At 35.8% G+C, this 17,905-nt stretch overlaps 3 protein-coding genes across 10 annotated transcripts; all 3 read right to left on the reverse strand.

The window, feature by feature from the left end:
* Positions 1,914-5,676, reverse strand: LOC107612536 (F-box/kelch-repeat protein At3g23880-like). Of its 8 annotated transcripts, none has more exons than XR_002353077.1 (4): positions 5,530-5,676; positions 3,444-3,501; positions 2,797-2,944; positions 1,914-2,370 (listed from the first exon to the last, which is right to left on the reverse strand). XR_002353077.1 is itself a non-coding variant. In XM_016314227.2 (2 exons), exon 2 carries the CDS (start codon positions 5,433-5,435, stop codon positions 4,140-4,142), a length of 1,296 nt encoding a protein of 431 aa, XP_016169713.1. In that variant the 5' UTR covers positions 5,436-5,441; positions 5,530-5,676; the 3' UTR covers positions 3,785-4,139. The 8 variants fall into 8 exon arrangements, 2 of the variants coding, with proteins under 2 accessions (XP_016169713.1, XP_016169712.1); XR_002353075.1 differs by having other exon boundaries at positions 3,420-3,501; XR_002353076.1 differs by lacking the exon at positions 3,444-3,501.
* Positions 6,837-13,183, reverse strand: LOC107612537 (cellulose synthase A catalytic subunit 1 [UDP-forming]). The gene is made up of 14 exons (XM_016314228.1): positions 13,100-13,183; positions 12,488-12,683; positions 12,212-12,393; positions 11,880-11,991; positions 11,601-11,790; positions 10,711-10,977; positions 10,269-10,614; positions 10,047-10,184; positions 9,835-9,960; positions 9,316-9,528; positions 8,946-9,210; positions 8,562-8,758; positions 8,082-8,432; positions 6,837-7,703 (listed from the first exon to the last, which is right to left on the reverse strand). Exons 1-14 carry the CDS (start codon positions 13,181-13,183, stop codon positions 7,119-7,121), a joined length of 3,252 nt encoding a protein of 1,083 aa, XP_016169714.1. The 3' UTR covers positions 6,837-7,118.
* Positions 14,402-17,834, reverse strand: LOC107614217 (protein OVEREXPRESSOR OF CATIONIC PEROXIDASE 3). Its single transcript, XM_016316445.2, has 4 exons — positions 17,551-17,834; positions 16,717-17,094; positions 15,511-15,819; positions 14,402-14,785 (listed from the first exon to the last, which is right to left on the reverse strand). Exons 1-4 carry the CDS (start codon positions 17,749-17,751, stop codon positions 14,645-14,647), a joined length of 1,029 nt encoding a protein of 342 aa, XP_016171931.1. The 5' UTR covers positions 17,752-17,834; the 3' UTR covers positions 14,402-14,644.

A 17,905-nucleotide genomic window follows, 5' to 3' on the forward strand; every position in this document is an offset into this window, starting at 1 on the left:
GAGTTGTTGTTTTCCAAAAGTTAGTCTTCATTTCATTCTCGATCTTAAATATTTTTATTTTAAATTTCATATTTTTATTCATTATTTCTATTTTTATTTTAATATCAAATCTAATATTTTTAGTACTTTTATTTTTATTATTAAAAATTTATCAAATACACTAAAAAAAGTTTTTAATATAAGTTAAATATATCCAAACAAACTCTAAAATAAATATAGAAAACAATTGTGTTTTGTTTATATCTATGTTTTTCCTTCTAAGGTAACTTCATATTATACTCACAGTAGGTCTTCTAAAGTGTATTGACTTTTTGAGTAAACTTATTAATAGTCAAAATTGAGATACTTGTGAAACTTACACATATCCATGATAGAGTATAAATCAAATTAATATATATTAAGAATCGCAATATAATAGTTTCAAACTGAGAAAACATTCAAAAAGTGTTACTTAAAAATTTGATAGAGTTGCCTTTTATCTATAATAACACTTTGAAACCTAAAGCAATGCTTTTGGGTCGTTGTCTTAAGTCAGAAATAACGCTTTTTTGTTTTAACTTTTAAAAGCAATGCTTTTGAAAGCTACTCTTTGGAAGCGTTGCCTTTTCTTAAAAACAGACAACGATTCAGCCGCTAGCCAAAAAATGTTGCCTCTTCTTTTGATTTTGCAACCCCATTAAAGGGTTGACTATAGTTTTGAATATGCAACACATTGAAGTGTTGCCTATTAGTTTAAGTCTTCAACCTGTTAAGCGTTGGCTATTCTTCGAAGAGGTAAATACCAAATTAGTACCCGAAAGATTTTGGCGCTAACAAAATGATACATGACTTTTGCTATTGATAAAATAGTCTCTAAAAGATTTTAAAATTTGACAAGCGTGTCCCCGAACTCACCGGAGCACAACCCTGACATGGCCAAACCAAAAACATGAAGAGGACATCAGAGAAGAATGAAAATGAATTGATAATAATAATTAACAAAAAGTAGCTAGCTAGTTAGCTTTAATTTCTTTGAATTTGCAGCCAATACTACTTGATTCCTCACTACCACTGCTTTTCAATTAAGCAGCACTTTCCTCCTCTCTACTCACAAATATATAATTCGAATTAATTAAACTTCTAATAAATTAACTAACTTCCATATATGAGATATGAGGAATTTATATCTAAACCTACATGTTGTTTGTTGTGTTGATGAATAGGCAAAGATACTTCCATTATAACTCGAATCCCTGCATACACAAAATAATACAAATAAAGAAAGACTAATTACATATTAAAAATAATTACAGGGATGCTGTTTATTATTATTATTAATTACTTTGAGATCTTGTAAGGATGAGTGACAAAACTCTCTTTAGGTGGTCCATATTCAATTAACTTAAATAGTCCGAGAAAGACTTTGTTATAGTAAAATTTCTTAGAAGGTGAAAAAATTAACTTACTATATAAGTGATTAAATATTATTGGGTCTAAAATCATGAAAATTGATACTAAATCATAGGTTACTAATATTATTACTGAATTGAAGATATCTTATAAGATTAAATAAGAGGGGAAACCTGAATCAGCTCCTGCCACTCTTCTTTTGTTGCAATGTTCATCACACACATGACAATGATTACATGCTTATTGCAACCAGATTGAGAGCGTTTTTCTTCATTCATCTTTTTTCCATCATTCATCTTTTTTCGAAGTTCACCATCAATAACACTTCTTCGATAATCTTCGGAGGAAAACACAGAGACATAAGATGCATGTGTTCAAAGATTGACAACTAAGCACTCAGAAACACAAAGAAAACAACAAAACAACAATATACAAAACCTAAATACAAAAAGTACGGGAAAGATAATGAAAATAGTTTGTCAATGGTGACAGTACATTTTTATTAAATATATTTATGAAAAGAGTTCTTACACACACCACTAACATAAACTGAGACATGTTTTTCAACCCCCTAATTAACTCTAATAATTTAGATCAGGTCTAAAAAAGCATAGGAAAATAAGTGAATAAATTGGATGAAGGAAAAGCATAAAAGTAAAACCTGCTTTTCGTAAAAACAGCCAAAAGAAATACTCATCCGGACCCTTTTATAGGAAGGAGAAGAACAACTAGTAGATATAACCACCATGCAAGAATAATTTCCCTCGCTCTTATGCTATTCAACAAAGCAATAATCTGAGAAGTCAAAACAAATAAATACATAAATAATCTTAGAAGTCAGAACAACTGCACTTTCTTAATCATTGATCATTGAATGAATAAATGTTAGGCCACACCTTAGAGGGAGTGGCATTCACCACGTTTGGACTCTACACAAAGACCTTACAACATACTAAATGCCAAAAATCAGCGCCACATTCCCTGAAAGCCAAACAAAACTTCATAGAAATAAAAAATCGTCGCCATACATAAATGTAAACGAGGAAAAATGATTTGAGGGAAGCAAATGGCTTTTCAACATTCAACTCACAAAAGCAAAGATCCCTACCGGATTTTTTTGTCAAGGTACATTTGAACCATGTGTTACAAAAGAATAATTGGCTCAAATCAGTAGTCCTTAGTTTTTAATAAAATGAAAAATCAAAACAACATGTTGCTTCCCATGCTTAAACTTCCATATGTTTATAGTCCAAACTTTAATCAAATCAAGTGCAATCTTGCCTTCTTTTATTGTTATTTTTATACAGCAACTCAGAATATAACTATAACATAAGTACCTACAACTTGAAATGCAGTATTTAAACAGACCATGATTGGCATTCACCTCTAATTAATGAGTATTGTTACCTTGGCATGTTTAGGACTACAGTCAATAGCCTCTGTATAATGCTTCAAAACCTCATGAGAATTTTGCAACTTGAAGATTCCATTTCTTACATGCCATTGTTTCCCAGGAATGAAAGTCATTAATTATTTTTGACACAAAGATCTTTCTCTAAACACTAAACAGCCATGCCATAAATTTTGTATAGATTACTTATGCTGAGTTTAAAAAGAATGAGGGTAGGGGTAATCACTATATTATACATTTATACTTAGGAAGAAATTGGACTGATAAAAAATGCTAATTACATCAACAACAAATATTCCTTCATTTTTTTTAATTCATTTTTCCTGTCTCAAACCAAATATATAAACAGTTTTATTTTTATTATTATAAAAAATATCAAACAAGTATAGAAGAAACTAAAGACAACTAATATGCGGACTTATTGAATGTTGGCCGGACATGAATGGAAATTGGAAAATAATAGACAAGTTTAAAAGGATGAAGACATAATACATCACTCTATTTCTTTCTTTTATTCCAAACGAACAATCTTGAATACAATCAATGATAAACAATTTAACATAATGTGGTATTTTTATTCTATAGCCTAAGAATCTTGAATGCATGAGCATAACATTACCAACTATGTATCAATGATTTTTACCAACTTGACCCAAGAGTTAGGGAACCAGCCAAAGCCAAGATCCAGAAGATCTCATCACCTGAATATTGAGCTGAATGTCATTGGGTAAATTGAATAAGACAGGACACATGATAATTCGGTTTTGTTTCTTTAATTGCATTCCATAAGTTTCCTTATAAATTGATTGAAACAATATTGCAGAAACACTATGCTGGTACAATAGCATATTCATATGGGCAGCCGAAATTAATGTGATAATAGTAGTATTTCAATTAAAATTTTAATGGTGCAGGAATTTGGTTCCAGAGAAATTTCAGATATACTTCTAGGGATGGTATCAGTTGAGAGAGAAAGCGTGACTACACACCAAAGGATAGCTATTGCATTCACTAGTGATGGGGAACATGCCATATATCATTCTACTGCTTTGCTATTATGTTCTTAGCAACAAATATTTCTGACAATAAATAAATTACTTTAACGATCACCACAAGTAGTACAATGAAGGTACTTTGAATTTTTTATGAAGAATCACCAAGGTGCCACTTTATACTAAGTTTAACCTACGGTATGATATGTATGCCTAATCATTACCAACGCAAGTTGGCACAGATAGATGGGGTCTGTGTTAAATTCTATTTGAAACATAAACACAGTACTTAGATAAATAATTTTGATAACATCAATAACAAAGTTGGTAATTCGAGAAAGGCTTCATCAAGAGACAATAGGATTCGGTTTGGGTTTGATGAAACGCAGCAGCATTTTGGATGAGTTGCTTTGAAGACCATTTGGTGAAACTAAGCTTTCATGGTAGATATAAGCCATCCAAGAACCTACACTTTGAGAAAGATAAGGATTGTTCTCCACGCCATAATCAATCACAGGAATGCGTACGCTGCCATCATTCAAGTAACACAAAACTATTCTGCAAGATTGAAAAACGGCCAAAAGCACATCAGTTTCCGAGATATAGAGAGGTACAAGGTCGTGGACGGAAATCATTGCCAATTTAGTCCAAGATTGAGCATCTCCATATTCTTTCATCTGCCACACAATCGAGTGTTGTGTTCTTAAATACCCATAACAAACAGAAAGGCAGTTTCTCAAAACACATAACTTTTTGCATTGTATCAAGAGATAATCACTTGAATCCGTATCAGGCAGGGTAAAATGAGCATAAGTCTCTTTACCCAAGTCAAAATAAAGAACCACATGATGATTAACAATCCAATTAATAGTGCATGCTCTACTACTACCAAAAAATACCCCATTCTCTGGCATACAAAAGTGGTTAGGTGGGATACCAAATAGGCCAAATGGGCTATCATCAATTCTTCTCCACGATGAAGTTGATCCAAATGTATAAATTCTAGTACTATATTCAACACCAGATGGCCCTTTCTTCCTTATAATTCCAAAAAGCTTGTAGCTGTCACTGAGATGATCATAACCAAAGCCAGAAGAGAAGGCTTGACCGCTGATTTGCGGTGATTGGAATGTGAATCCGGTACAGGGGTTCCACAAGATGCCATGCGTATTCTGGTAGTCATGCTCATCAAAAAAGCACAACAATCCATGGCAAGAACCAACGATTCTGTAGTAGTGTTGTCCACTGAAGTAATCGACTTTAGTAGGTCTAGAAGGTTTGTCTATTATTGACCGTACGGAGAGAACTCCAATACTGTCGTATCCGACACCACTGCATCTGAAAGGCGAACTGTTGTAACAAGCAATTCGTAGCAGAGTCAGGCTTGGATCGCGTAAGCATGAACGACGAAGGTGGTTGCGGATGAAGTCGGGGGATGAAATTAGGTTTCTCCATGAAGTGCAGACGCTCCTTAGGGAAACAAGCGTCCTTGCCGGAAGCCTCACCAAGATTTCCATGATCAACTCCTCCGGAAGGTCTGGCAGCGGCGGCGTTCTTGCGGTGGCCGTGTGACCACGGAGCAGTAACAGCCCTCTCGACGCATTCCTCTCCACGTCATTCGTAATTACGAGCAGTAACGTCATTGCTAGCTGCTGTTTCAGTTTGAATTTGTGTTGCTATCGTGTATTCTATTTATATGTAGGTTTTCAGGTTTCATGAATGAAACTAGTTTGATACCTGATTTAGCAGCGGTCTCTTCTCTCCGGCAACCTTCTAACGGTGTCGTACCTCTCTGTTTTGGCAGCAGCACGCGTCGCGTCTTAGAGGGCCATCGTCTTGTGAAGGAGCTCTGACCTCTGAGTCACGTTTATTGGGATTTGGGATTAAGAGGACCAAATCTTTTATTTGGTTGTTCTTCTTAATATTATAAAAAGATTTGATTTTTTTAAATAATTTTAGGTTTATTTCCGGATCGAATTGGGCTTTTCCGGCCCGATCCTTGCCCCAACAAATAGGTAATAACTAGGTACGGGTATGGTAGAGAGAACTCATCTGCTGGTGGAAAAGGTATTGGTTGTAATTATTAATTATTAATTAATAGGATTAGGTGCTTCATTATGACTTATGAGAGGGAGATGCTGCGTTCTTGTTTGAATTATTGTACTGGAGTTTGTGTTGTTTCCGGGTCGGGTTGGGTTTGTCCGACCCAACCCATGTCCAAAAAAAGAAAACTGTACATGGATGTCTTACAAGAAAATATTCTTTGGTGTCTGTTATGGTATCTAATAGAAATTGGTGTCTAATTGTTAAAAATAGAAATTTAATAAATTTTTAAATATGTAAAATGTATAAGTTAGACAAAAGTTAAGTATCAAATAAAAAACACTAGAGAATTGGTCATATTACAAATATGATAGTCATGATCACTATGCTAGTAACAGTTATACATATTGTCATTATCAAGCTTTTGCTTTGGTGCTTTTGCCTTATTTTTGAAATCTGAATAAAGTTATTGCCTATTGGTAAGAATCTTATTATCAATGTATCCCCCTTCAATCAGGATTAAGATAAAAATTTTCGAAAATATCGAATCGATTTTGTGCAGAAAGATACCCAACTTTGATTATGCAGGTTATTCTCTCTATTATCCAGTTCTGGCAATATTTTATATTTTTTAATCAATGGGATAAAATTTGTTATGATTCGATAATTATGGAATCAAATATTCTATTCAAGTGTGAGTTGATTCTCACTACTTTCTTATCAAATTTCAATTTAATAGTTTCTAAGTAGCAGAAATTTGTCTTTTGAATCGTTCAGAGATTAGCAAGCTAAGCTTATTTGGGAAGTGAGTGATAATGGATGCTAGGAAGGAAGACAATCAAATACATTTACATATTGGAGGTTTGTAATGTCTCTGTTCAATTTGAGACCCGACTTTAGAGTTTGGATTATAAATTCTTACCAAAATGGCAAAATTATCTTCAAAAATTGGCAGTTTATAAAAATGGATTTCAAGACGGAACCAAAACAAAGCTAGATTGTTTGAATTCAATTACTTGCATAAATATAATTTATATTATGTGTTCAAAGTACATGACACAAGTACATCTTAACATAACCTATTCTTACAAGGACCAAATAAGGTTTAAAAAAATAAACGAACGATACATGAAGGGGACAACCCTCCAAGACAACCTTAAATGGACTTATGTTCTTGCAATATATACAAACACTTGGAACTCTAGAGTTTCTCCAAACACGAGGAGATCAAAAGGGGGTGAACCTTAATACATTATACAAAAAATAATCCCCAAAATTTAACCTTAACAGTCTATGCCACATTGACCAGAGGACGATTTGTTGGACCCATTGGTGAAAGGGTCAATTCTGACCCAAAGCAACGAGAATATAGAAGCAAGAAGAATAGACCAAACAATAACAATGGTTGGTGTTCTGTTTTGCCTTCCCAAAAGACCCTTCAAGAATGGATATAGATGTGCAATGACCCAAATGGCAAAGAAGAGTTTTCCAAACAATGGACCCCAAGATTGGTAGCCACTGTTTATGGCGTACGACACGCCGGCAACAATCCCTACTAAATTCACAATGAGCACTGTTGTCGGTGGGATGAGGAGAGACGTCCATTTGAACACGTAAAGCTCGGCAAACTCCCCGTCGTCGTCCGAGGCCTTTGACGTGACAGTGAAGTTTGTGTCAATCCCGGCGAGCACCTTGAGAAGACCTTGGAACACAGCGAAAAGATGTGCGGATGTGCCACCGATGACCCAGAACTGTTCATTCCTCCACCAGTCTTCTATGCTGACCCCACTCCACCTAAGCTCGAGGATTGAAGTGGCGAAAATGGAGACAAAAAGGAGGATAAACCACATGCTGGCGAAGTTGCTTATCTGCACAGAATTAACCAAACTTATTAAACCACCACACCTCATCAGGAATAATAAACTTATCAAGTACACACTAACATTTTAGGCCACAAAATATTAGTTTGCAGACAAAATGATCCCTCAAAGATTGATAATTATCTTGTGGTCCTGAAAAAATTGGTTTTGCTTAACAAATCCACCCTCAGGGGTAAACCACTTTGTCAAAATACTAATGACTCCGAAGCCAAAATAGTGGTAAACCGTTTTAGTCTTTCAAGTATCACAGGATACTGATCAATCTTTGAGCAGCCACTTCGTCACTGAACCATTCTTCCGACGGTTAAAATAGTACTTTACTCTTAAAAATTACCCGCAAGAAATGGGATAGATGAAATCATTTACCTCAGGAATAATAAATTTATTGGTGAGAAGACAAAATGCTGGAAGGGTACAGTATGCAAGCAGTGGAATTGAGGTAAGAGGGTAGACGATAGTGTTAATATAAGCAAATCTCTGAAGAGGCCTCAACCTCCCATTGTACCCATACCACAAGGGACAATGCCTACTTAGAAAGATCTCAATTGAACCCAAGGCCCACCGAAGCACCTGGTTAAGACGATCAGAAAGATTGATAGGAGCTGAACCCTTGAATGCCGGGCGAGGTGGCATGCAATAAATGGAAATCCAACCACGTGCATGCATCTTAAACCCGGTCAAAATATCTTCAGTCACAGAACCATAGATCCATCCAATCTGGTTAAGTAAGAAAAGAGTTTCATTTAGGAAACCAAATGAATAATTGATTAATCTCACATCAGATTTCTTTATCCTGTTAAGTGGTGAACAGGAATCATGAGCACAATGATAAATACACATGCTCACCTCTTTGCCCCATTCTGTTTTGTCTTCATAACCACAGCTGATAACATGGATTGCTTCCTTAAGAAGAGTTGCAGGGTTGGTCGATGGAGGAATGCCACCCTGTTCCATGTAGGTGGCTGCAATAAAAACTGGAGACTGACCAAATCGTTTCTCTAAGCTCTTTTGTGACATAAGAAGTGACCTCTCATCATCATACCCTGCAAAAGGATGCAATATATATCACCTATCATAAGACATTATGATCTCAACTTTCAGACAATTCTGCATGGTGAATACATTACATGTCCATCATAAGACATTGCATGAAATTCAACATACAAAAATCTACATGCTTAAGCCACTTCATACAAAGGAGTTACAAACTAGTTTTTCACAATAGCATACCTTCAACACCCTCTTCTATGTCTTCCATATTAAAGATGGGAACAGTGGATTCAGTTCTTTTAACACCCCTCTTCTTGTCATTGAATCTTTTGTGGCCACCCGATCCCTTCTTCCTAGAACCCCAACAACTCTTCACAATAATGTTAGGCTCCAAATCTTCCTCGGTCAACACAGGATCATAACCATACAGAGCCTGCCTATTGAAACAGCAACCAGTTCCGACATAGACTGGGCCTTGAATACCATCCAGACCCTTCAAGTTGATCTGACAAGTACACAAGAAAACATAATTTAGCCAAGGCAGCAGATAAGAATGCAAGGAGAGAGTATTATCTTGTTGCAACGTAACGAAAGTAAATTCAAGACGTACATCAAAGAACACAATATTGCGATTGGCATATCGATCGTGCAAGTCAATGCCATCGAACCTCTGAGGAAATTGTACATAGCATGTTTTCTTTCCAAAAGCAGGATCCATCATGAAGCACATGGCTTCCTTAAGAGCTTTGCTATTATTGAAGTAGTGATCACAATCGACATTCAGAAGATATGCACCATTGGTCAACACAGCAGAAACTCGAATCTACATCACACATGATAATCCAGAGTTAAATACGCTTGGAACCCTTTTTGGTATATATATATCAAAATCCAACACTAGATCATAGTCAGTTTGCATTGCAACAATGAAACACCATAATCTCTACCAACATCATTTACATCCTAAAGCAGCATAAAAAGTTCAGGTTCTTTTTATTCCCACACTCATGGTATACAACTGTGCATCATTAAATCAGATTTACAGTATCACATCGTTTAGTGCAAAAGAAGACTATATATATCAGAAAACAATAAAGTGAACAACATAAGGAGTTTGAGCATGACATACCAAGGCATTCATAGCTCCGGCCTTTTTGTGATGCTGGAAGCCAGGTCGCTTCTCACGAGAAACATATACAAGTCTAGGTAGCTCATTTCCATCTGTGTCGAGACCACCACTATGACCTAGAAATACCTGCATATTCCAAAGCATTACAGTTAACCCAAAAATATAACAAAAGTTAGAATATTTTAAGTGCACTTTGGAAGAAAGAGCAATACTTGAATCATTCCAGGATGATCCCTGGGATTATTTCCAGGCCAAGGAGTTCCATCTTGCATTGTCCATCCTTCTTCTGGCATCTTTTGAGCTTTAGCTACAAGGGCATTGATCCTCACTTTGAATTCTTCATATTCTCTCTGATAAGAAAAATTAAAGTCTATAGTTAATGGTCTATATAAGGATACATTTAGGAAATGGAAACAAGATGCCTCAGGACCAACCTTCATTGCTCGTCTCTCCTTTACAAAAGAAGGTTGAATCTTGTCCTTCAAGTAATCAATCTTCTGTTGAAAATAAAACTCAGGGGCTCTTGGCTCAATACTGTGCTTTTTGCAGAAGGGCACCCACTTCTTTGCAAACTCAGCTGTTTCCGATAGGGCTTCAAAAGTTAACATAGCTGAACCATCGTCTGATACGTAGCAGGAAACCTTGTCTACAGGGTAATCAACAGAAAGAATGGACAAAACAGTGTTTGCAGTTACAAGCGGAGGCTCTTTGAGTGGATCCACTGTACTGACAAAAACATCAACAGGGGCCAATTGTGACGGTTCTCCATCACGGTCATACCTAAGGAAGAAATGTTAATGAGATAGAAAATACCACATGATAACCAAACCAAGATACCAAGCTGCATAAAACATTGATAAAATAGGCAATCCGGACCTTAATGCAAGCCTTTCAAGATATGTCTCACGGTTAATGGGAAACCATTTTGGAAACTGATCCAAGAGCCAGGATAAGGCAAACCAAATCTCACAAATAACTGAAGTCAACCATAGTGGGTATGCATCATTCACAGGATGAGTTACACGGTATTGTAAGAAGAACCCGAGAATAATCAGCCGGAGTATAATAACGACACGATAAGGGGTCAGCTGAGATGAAGGAATAGGCACCACACGACTCAACGGCTGTCTAGCATCATCAACCCTGTCAATAACAATTAATTTCCCATTAACTTGATAGAAAATGAAATTCAGAGCATATGCTTTTAAAGCTTGCGTATTTTGTGTAAGTTATGAGTTTAAATTGAAATATTTAGGCTTTTAACCATAACAAGGATGACAACAATAAAACTTTATCCAAAAGGTGGGGTTAGCTACATGGATCAAACAACAACAATGTGCCATGTCATGTATTATGTTGCAGCAACATTGTTTATACTTAGATCTCTCTTGACCACCTCATGTAGAGTAACAGTTTATAGAGTAGGGAGACAAATGCAATGCAATGTACAATATGATATTTTTAAGAAAGAAAGAGAAAGCAAGTCAATTGTAAAATAATGAAATTTTTTACAAAGTAAAAAAGAATAGAGACATTGGAAAAAAATTAAGATAAACAAATAAATTCTGAGGGGGAAAAAGCTAAAAACTCAAAAGGTAGAATGTGAAAAAGTTCAAAATCAATTATATCATAAAACATTTCTTTGTTTAGTTCAAACAATTGCATCCTTAGATGTGTAACTGGCAAAAGGCAAAAGTGACACAATACTGCCCCAATTATGCCCTCGTAGTCATTAAACATAAATTTAAACAGCTTAAGCAGCTTACATTTGAAGTTCTTCCCCATTAGAACCAGTTCCTTCGATGTCACCTCCTTTCCCTTCATTGTATCTACCAGTCATTTGCACCATATTTTTCTCCTGCTTGAGTTTCCAACCTTCAACCCTTTCTTTCCAGTCAACATTCCCCAGGCCATAAGAATTTAAGTCCTTGGTTGGATCAACAGTTCTTACAGGAACTGTAATAACAAAAATATGGCCAATTTAAAATTAGCAATAACCATAAGTATTATAATGTGGCATTCATTCAAGTTAGTTCATTCTTTACCTGGTTGCCGTGGATCAGTATAGGCAAGTGAGTGAACCTTGTCAGATGGACCCAAAGGACCCGATGTAGTTCGCACAGATTGAGTATCAGGAGTAGGAATCTCACCCGACATCTGATGATATAAACAGATAATTAGTGAAAAGCATCACAAAATGGTATAGAAAGAAAATGAAAGACACATGTAAAAATGTAACATACTCCTCCGTAGGAACATGCATAACCAAAGGTTACTATTAACTATAAAAGAAAAGCTCATCATCTTTGGTTGTTGTTTTTCACTTCTAATAAGTAGAAACAACAGTGAGAAGTTAAACATCAGTTTAGTTTACTACCGGCTGTCCATTCGTGAGAAGTGGAATCGGTTGTTGAGGATCACGTCTAGATGACGAAGAAAGGTCAGCATCTTCTTCCCACTGCCGCTTTGCCTTGGTATTTCCCTGGCTATTATAATTGAATTCATTATCTATATCATCAATATCATCCTCCTCATCGTCCCCCTCTACTCGAGGACTCCCTGAAAAATCCACACTCAACTCATTCATTTCAAAAATTCAAACTAAAAACCAACAAAAATCAACAAACATATGCACAAGGGAGAAAACAACAACCTCTGTGCCTCTTGTATCTTGTCTTGCACTGGGGACAAGACTGGTTCCCATCCTTCCTTTCATACTCGTAACACGGACGACAAACCGGGAAGGCACACTCATTGCAGGCAACAAAGACATCACCAGTGGCAGTTAGGCCAACAGTATCACCACATATTTGACAGATTTGGCCATTTAAATTCTTCAAAGGCTTAGACTGCAGCAAAACCCATACACATTACACAAAAGTCAGAATTATTGTACCTAAATTTAAAAATTTAACACCATCCTTAAGAAGAAAAAGAATGCGCCAAATCCTTAGCAATAATTGTACTTGTACAGTACATAAAATATTTAAAAAAAAAACTCAAAAATCAAAAATCAAACTTGAAGATCAACATGAGTGAACACGCAGATCAGATCTGAGCTGCATTCAAGCTGATCAGTACACTACCCAATTCTCAATTAAAAAAATAACCAATTAAAAAAATACAATTATAAACATAATACATATAAATAAATATAACTAAATTTATTAAATAAAGCCATATATTCTAAGGAGTAAAGTAAATGCTGTTAGAGAGTTGAACAACGACAATGCATTGTGGATGATGCAGAGAGAGAGAGACTAACCCCACTATCGGTAGAATCGTGGCGAATCCGAACAAGCTCGTTCCGTTTGTGTGATCCAGCAACCATTCCAGCGGTTGCCTCCATCTTCTTCTTCTTCTTATTTCAGATCAGTGGAGAAAAGATCACACGGTTGTGGTGAAGAGAAGGGAAATCAGAACCTTAAAATTTTAGCTCATTCAATACGCCATTTTCCACCTTTCTCTCTCTCTCCCTCTCTGTGTTGTCTTCACTTCCAGCTAGCATGGACTCAGATAGTGTGTGTTATTTTTATGGTTCGTGTGTTTTACCTGCTCGACTGGTTCCCGGTTTTCACTGTCTTTTTTAGCCGGCTTGTACGGCTCGGCTCTCTCTAGATTTTAGGGGTTTTCTTAGGATTGGACAAATGGTACGTGCACACGTGTTAATCTAGGAAATGGACAAGGAGCTACGTAAGATTTGGTTGTCGAAGAGGTACAGGCTGTCTGTCGGAGTTACCTGTTTCTTCCGGTATTACCGGTTGGATTACCGCTGGCTGTCGGTGCCCACGCGATTTTAATTGAAAAGTGGAAATCTACTTCAGCCATGGGAAATTACACGTATACCCCCCAGTGTAAAGAGTTGAGATTAGAATAGATTGCTCCTACTACTAGTATTAATCGTGGACCGATACAACTAACACTGAATTTATTTCCTTGAACATATTATATCATATAAAAGAAAGATAAATCATTCCTACTACTAATTATTTTATAGAATAAGCGACGAATTAATTAATGGAGATTGTGACAGAAATAAAATAATCGTTGGGAACACTAGATTGCCGAATGAATTTTTTGTCAATTTTTTACGACTTATACAATTATACTAGTTTTGTACAACTAGCATGTGCCTGCCTGCTTGGGATGAGAAATAAATATCCTGTTGTCAAATAATTTTATATTTTTGTATATATATATATAACAAATCTGCAAAGCATGATGTTGATGAATTCAAGCAGTATATTTTATGAAATTAAATATCTTTACTTACACTTTGGGAGAGAGGAAAAGAAATCCAATAAATGGTTAAGGGTATTAGTGACGAAAAAAACTAGGTGGGACTTTTGCCGACACAACTTTCCCAAAAAGCTCAAATGTTAGTTTGACACTTGGTTGGGGTCACCACAATCTCTCACATAATCTGGTCTTAGTGCAATAATGCTTAAAGCTAAATAACAAGTTATTGTTGTGGTTCAAAAACAACCCCTTTGGTTATTTGAGATTGGATCCAACGGACCAAATTTGAAAGTTGAACATTGTAGAGGTGACCACAAATCCATATTGAATTGTGCGATAAATCATAACTAAGAAATATTTTGGATACCCACAAATCCATATTAAGCCGATCACATGCTTTGTATATGAGAATCATGAGTGTAAACAATATACCTCTAATTAATTATATTACATATGTCACTACTTCAACTCACTCCATAAACCTCCCCCAGAACAGATATGAAAAAATGGTTGGAGAAACATGATTTTTTCCTATACAGCTTCCATTATAATACTTCAAAGAAGAAAAAAATCAACTAGCTTCTGATACAGAGCGCTGGTAAGGAACACGATTCTCTGGAACACCCTCCTCAGCACGTTTGTCTTCAAACCACTTAACAACTCTTCTCCGAGGAATATTGGTTACATGCACTATACTACTTATCATTGCATTCTGCATTCATTGGAATCAATCACAGGTACATTAGAGAATCCAAGTTAACTATCTATGTTCCAAAGATATTAGCAAAATAGCTACAATAACTAGCAAGACTCCTACTATTACTTGAAGATATCAAGCCATAAAGTAATGATCGAATGCATGGAAGCTTGAGTAAGATGGGTGTTTCCAACTTTCCTTTGCTTTTAATATTTTTTCTTAAGGAAAAAGATTGTTTGGACACAAATAAACAAGTTGTGAATATGCGGTGTTTCCTAGTGAAGGTAAAATGAATACCACATTTCTCTATTCTTTTAGTAATCCCTCCGTTTCCTTTCATCTATTACCATCACATTTTCGTAAATATGACGACGACAGATAAAAGAAATAAGGGAGTATCAATCTATCTCAAACTAACATGGACATCTAGTCAAAGCACTGAGAATGAATGAATGAGAATTGCTGATTTAACTATACAAGCAACTATGGTAGTCATCAAGGAAATTTCCGACCAAAACTAGGAGTAGCTCATAATCATAAAACAAAGAAAATGGTGTTGTTTTGCTCAAGACCAGATAGTTAGTACAAGCAAGCATTAATCAAGTTTGGACCACAAAAGAACTTTTAGCTTAAGACAATGAAGTAAATCAAGTCTCAGAAACTTAGAGTGTAATAAACATTTCATTGTCAGTATGGATGATTGTCTTTCATAAAACTTTGTTGAAGCATAGTAAACTTACAGTGGGTCGCTTTGATCTCCTATAAACTTTTTCAAGTGTGTCAACTTGGGCCCTTTTCAATCTCTTTTGCGCAGACCATTTTTGTTGCATGACATGAACTGGTACGTTAGCCTTGTTTCCAGCTTCCACAGGATCTGTTCTTGTTTCTTCGAGAACAATCTCTCTAGGTTTAGTCTCAACGGATATTTCTTTTGGTGTAGGTTCATCAGATATTGATAAACTCATCATCAAAAGATTCGGAGGAGGGTTGCGGAGCAATTCAATAACAAACGCCCTATCAAGACAAAGCTCAGCAGCAAGATTTTTTATCTGCGACAAATACAAAAGATAAATGTGAGGAACTTACTAGCCTCTAGTCTTTTATGTTAAGTATGAACAACAATACAATGGTTTTACTCCATTATTCCCTGCTTTTTCTTTTCCAATTCATATCTCTTTCTAAAAAGGGAGAAAAAATAATAATAATCCTAGCTTTAGTCAAGGTATCTGCTGACTAAACAGAGATCCTCTGTAACATGAAGTAAGGAATCACCTTTAAGGTGTGTACGATTCAGATTTTTGGCAAAAAATAACTTTTGACATAATTGTATAAATTTTATGAAATAATCAGGATTTCAAACAAAGTTGTTATCAGCCCTTTTGACAAAAGCTAAATAGAGTATGTTCTAAGAAACATTATTTTTCGGCATTTTCAACTATATAGCAAAATTAAGTTGTAAAATCACTTGTTTGAAAATCAGAAACAAAACACTCTAATCATGATGCCAAGGTCACTAAGGAAGCATGCAACCCAATTTGGTTGGTCCACCTAGTTTATCAATCTACTAGGAAATCACACTATAGGTAGTTTCTATTTATGAAGAACAGCCCAGAAAAGCCAGACCCCAAGTAGAAAACTCAGAAAAGTGCATCATTTCACTCTGAATATTTGAATTAACTAATGGTTTCTTATACAAAGGATTGACATTATTCCACAATGATTTCAATTCCACAAACGCGTCATGAGGAGGATCATGCTAATGAAAATGGCACACCCTACAGGCAATTCAAGCAACGAAGACAACAATAACCTTCTGCAAACTGTAATCAAATAACCTCAAGATCTCATATTACTTCTCTACTCATATAAAGAGAAGATATCAGAACAATTGAAAGGAGTTTAGCTAAAGAATTTCACAAAAAATAAAGTAGTTAAGGGACACTGACACTTGTTTTTCTGCGGCCAGCTTTCAAAGCCCTAGCCAATTTCTTCATCTGCCAAGTTCTAAGCATAGGCACACCGTCTTCTTCATCATCTTCTTCTTCTTCTTGTTCTTCTTCACTATCACTAGCATCAGTTTCAGCATGAATTACATCTGGATTTAACGTTTCGGCATCAAATTCCCCCAATGCACCTTCCAACTCACGTTCTAACAAGGCAAGTTCCTCTTCAGTTATCTCATCGTCATCATCATCATTGCTACCACCTTTCAACAAATTATCCTTTTTGAGATCCTCTTCAAGTTGCTTGAACAGCAACTCAAAAGCATCCTCCTCCTCATCCTCATCACTACCCTTTGTACCATGATCACGTAACAACTTTTTCTGCACCCCAAAAAAAAAAAAAGGAAAAGTTAGTGGAACCATTTCCTGAGCAGCACACAATTTAGTTTGCATAAAAGATATCTGCAAGTAATCAAATTAACAAGCACAAAATAGGTTCTAGAAAACCGTTATGAACCATCTCTACTAACCGCTTAAGCACAAAATGATTACTTTACATCTAACAATTCAACACTCCAAATACACATGATATATTATATCACAAGAAATGAAACAGGACCAATCACATAAGTTAGTTTGCAATATTGGATATCTTAGAGTAATCAAATTAACAAACACAAAATAGGCCCTAAAATTTTTTTCTTTTTTGGTATATATCTGTAAAATACTAATTCTACGCTCCAAATATGATACATTATATACGAATTACAAAAGAGTGAAGGAAAAAAAAAAAGAGTAATTGTGTTAATTAATTTATTGTAAGTGAATTTGTTTGACCTTGTTTTTGTTGCTCTTGTTCTTGTTGTTGGCGGCGGCAAGAGCGGGGCAGAGTGTGCGGCGGCGGGAGGGGAGGAGGAGAGAGCGGAAGAGTGGGGTGCGGTCGAAGGGGAGAGTGAGTGGAAGATTGTGAGAGTGAGAAGAAAGAGCAGGACTCGATAATAAGCATCGAAACACGGTCGTTAATGGAGTCACCGTCATGGTTCTTCTTCTACGCTTCGTTACTGTTATGTGGGTTTTATGATCTTTTTATCTTCTCACCCTCTCATAACAAGAACAACTAATTATCTCAGAGAGGGGTTTTCACTTTTCAGATTTTCTTTTTTCTTTTTTTTACTAATTATAAGATAAATTC

Source organism: Arachis ipaensis, chromosome B08 (assembly GCF_000816755.2).
Source record: "Arachis ipaensis cultivar K30076 chromosome B08, Araip1.1, whole genome shotgun sequence".
Taxonomy (NCBI): domain Eukaryota; kingdom Viridiplantae; phylum Streptophyta; class Magnoliopsida; order Fabales; family Fabaceae; genus Arachis; species Arachis ipaensis.

Excerpts from the sequence above, each read along its gene's own strand:
- LOC107612536 (XM_016314227.2), bottom strand. The coding sequence starts at position 5,435 with ATGACGTTACTGCTCGTAATTACGAATGACGTGGAGAGGAATGCGTCG.
- LOC107612537 (XM_016314228.1), bottom strand. The coding sequence starts at position 13,183 with ATGGAGGCAACCGCTGGAATGGTTGCTGGATCACACAAACGGAACGAG. Across the intron at positions 9,211-9,315 it reads GCAATATTGTGTTCTTTGAT|ATCAACTTGAAGGGTCTGGA; the intron begins GTACGTCTTGAA and ends TGTACTTGTCAG. Across the intron at positions 7,704-8,081 it reads ATAAATTTATTATTCCTGAG|ATAAGCAACTTCGCCAGCAT; the intron begins GTAAATGATTTC and ends AATTCTGTGCAG.
- LOC107614217 (XM_016316445.2), bottom strand. The coding sequence starts at position 17,751 with ATGACGGTGACTCCATTAACGACCGTGTTTCGATGCTTATTATCGAGT. Across the intron at positions 15,820-16,716 it reads CTGGCCGCAGAAAAACAAGT|ATAAAAAATCTTGCTGCTGA; the intron begins GTCAGTGTCCCT and ends TATTTGTCGCAG. Across the intron at positions 14,786-15,510 it reads GGAGATCAAAGCGACCCACT|AATGCAATGATAAGTAGTAT; the intron begins GTAAGTTTACTA and ends CAATGAATGCAG.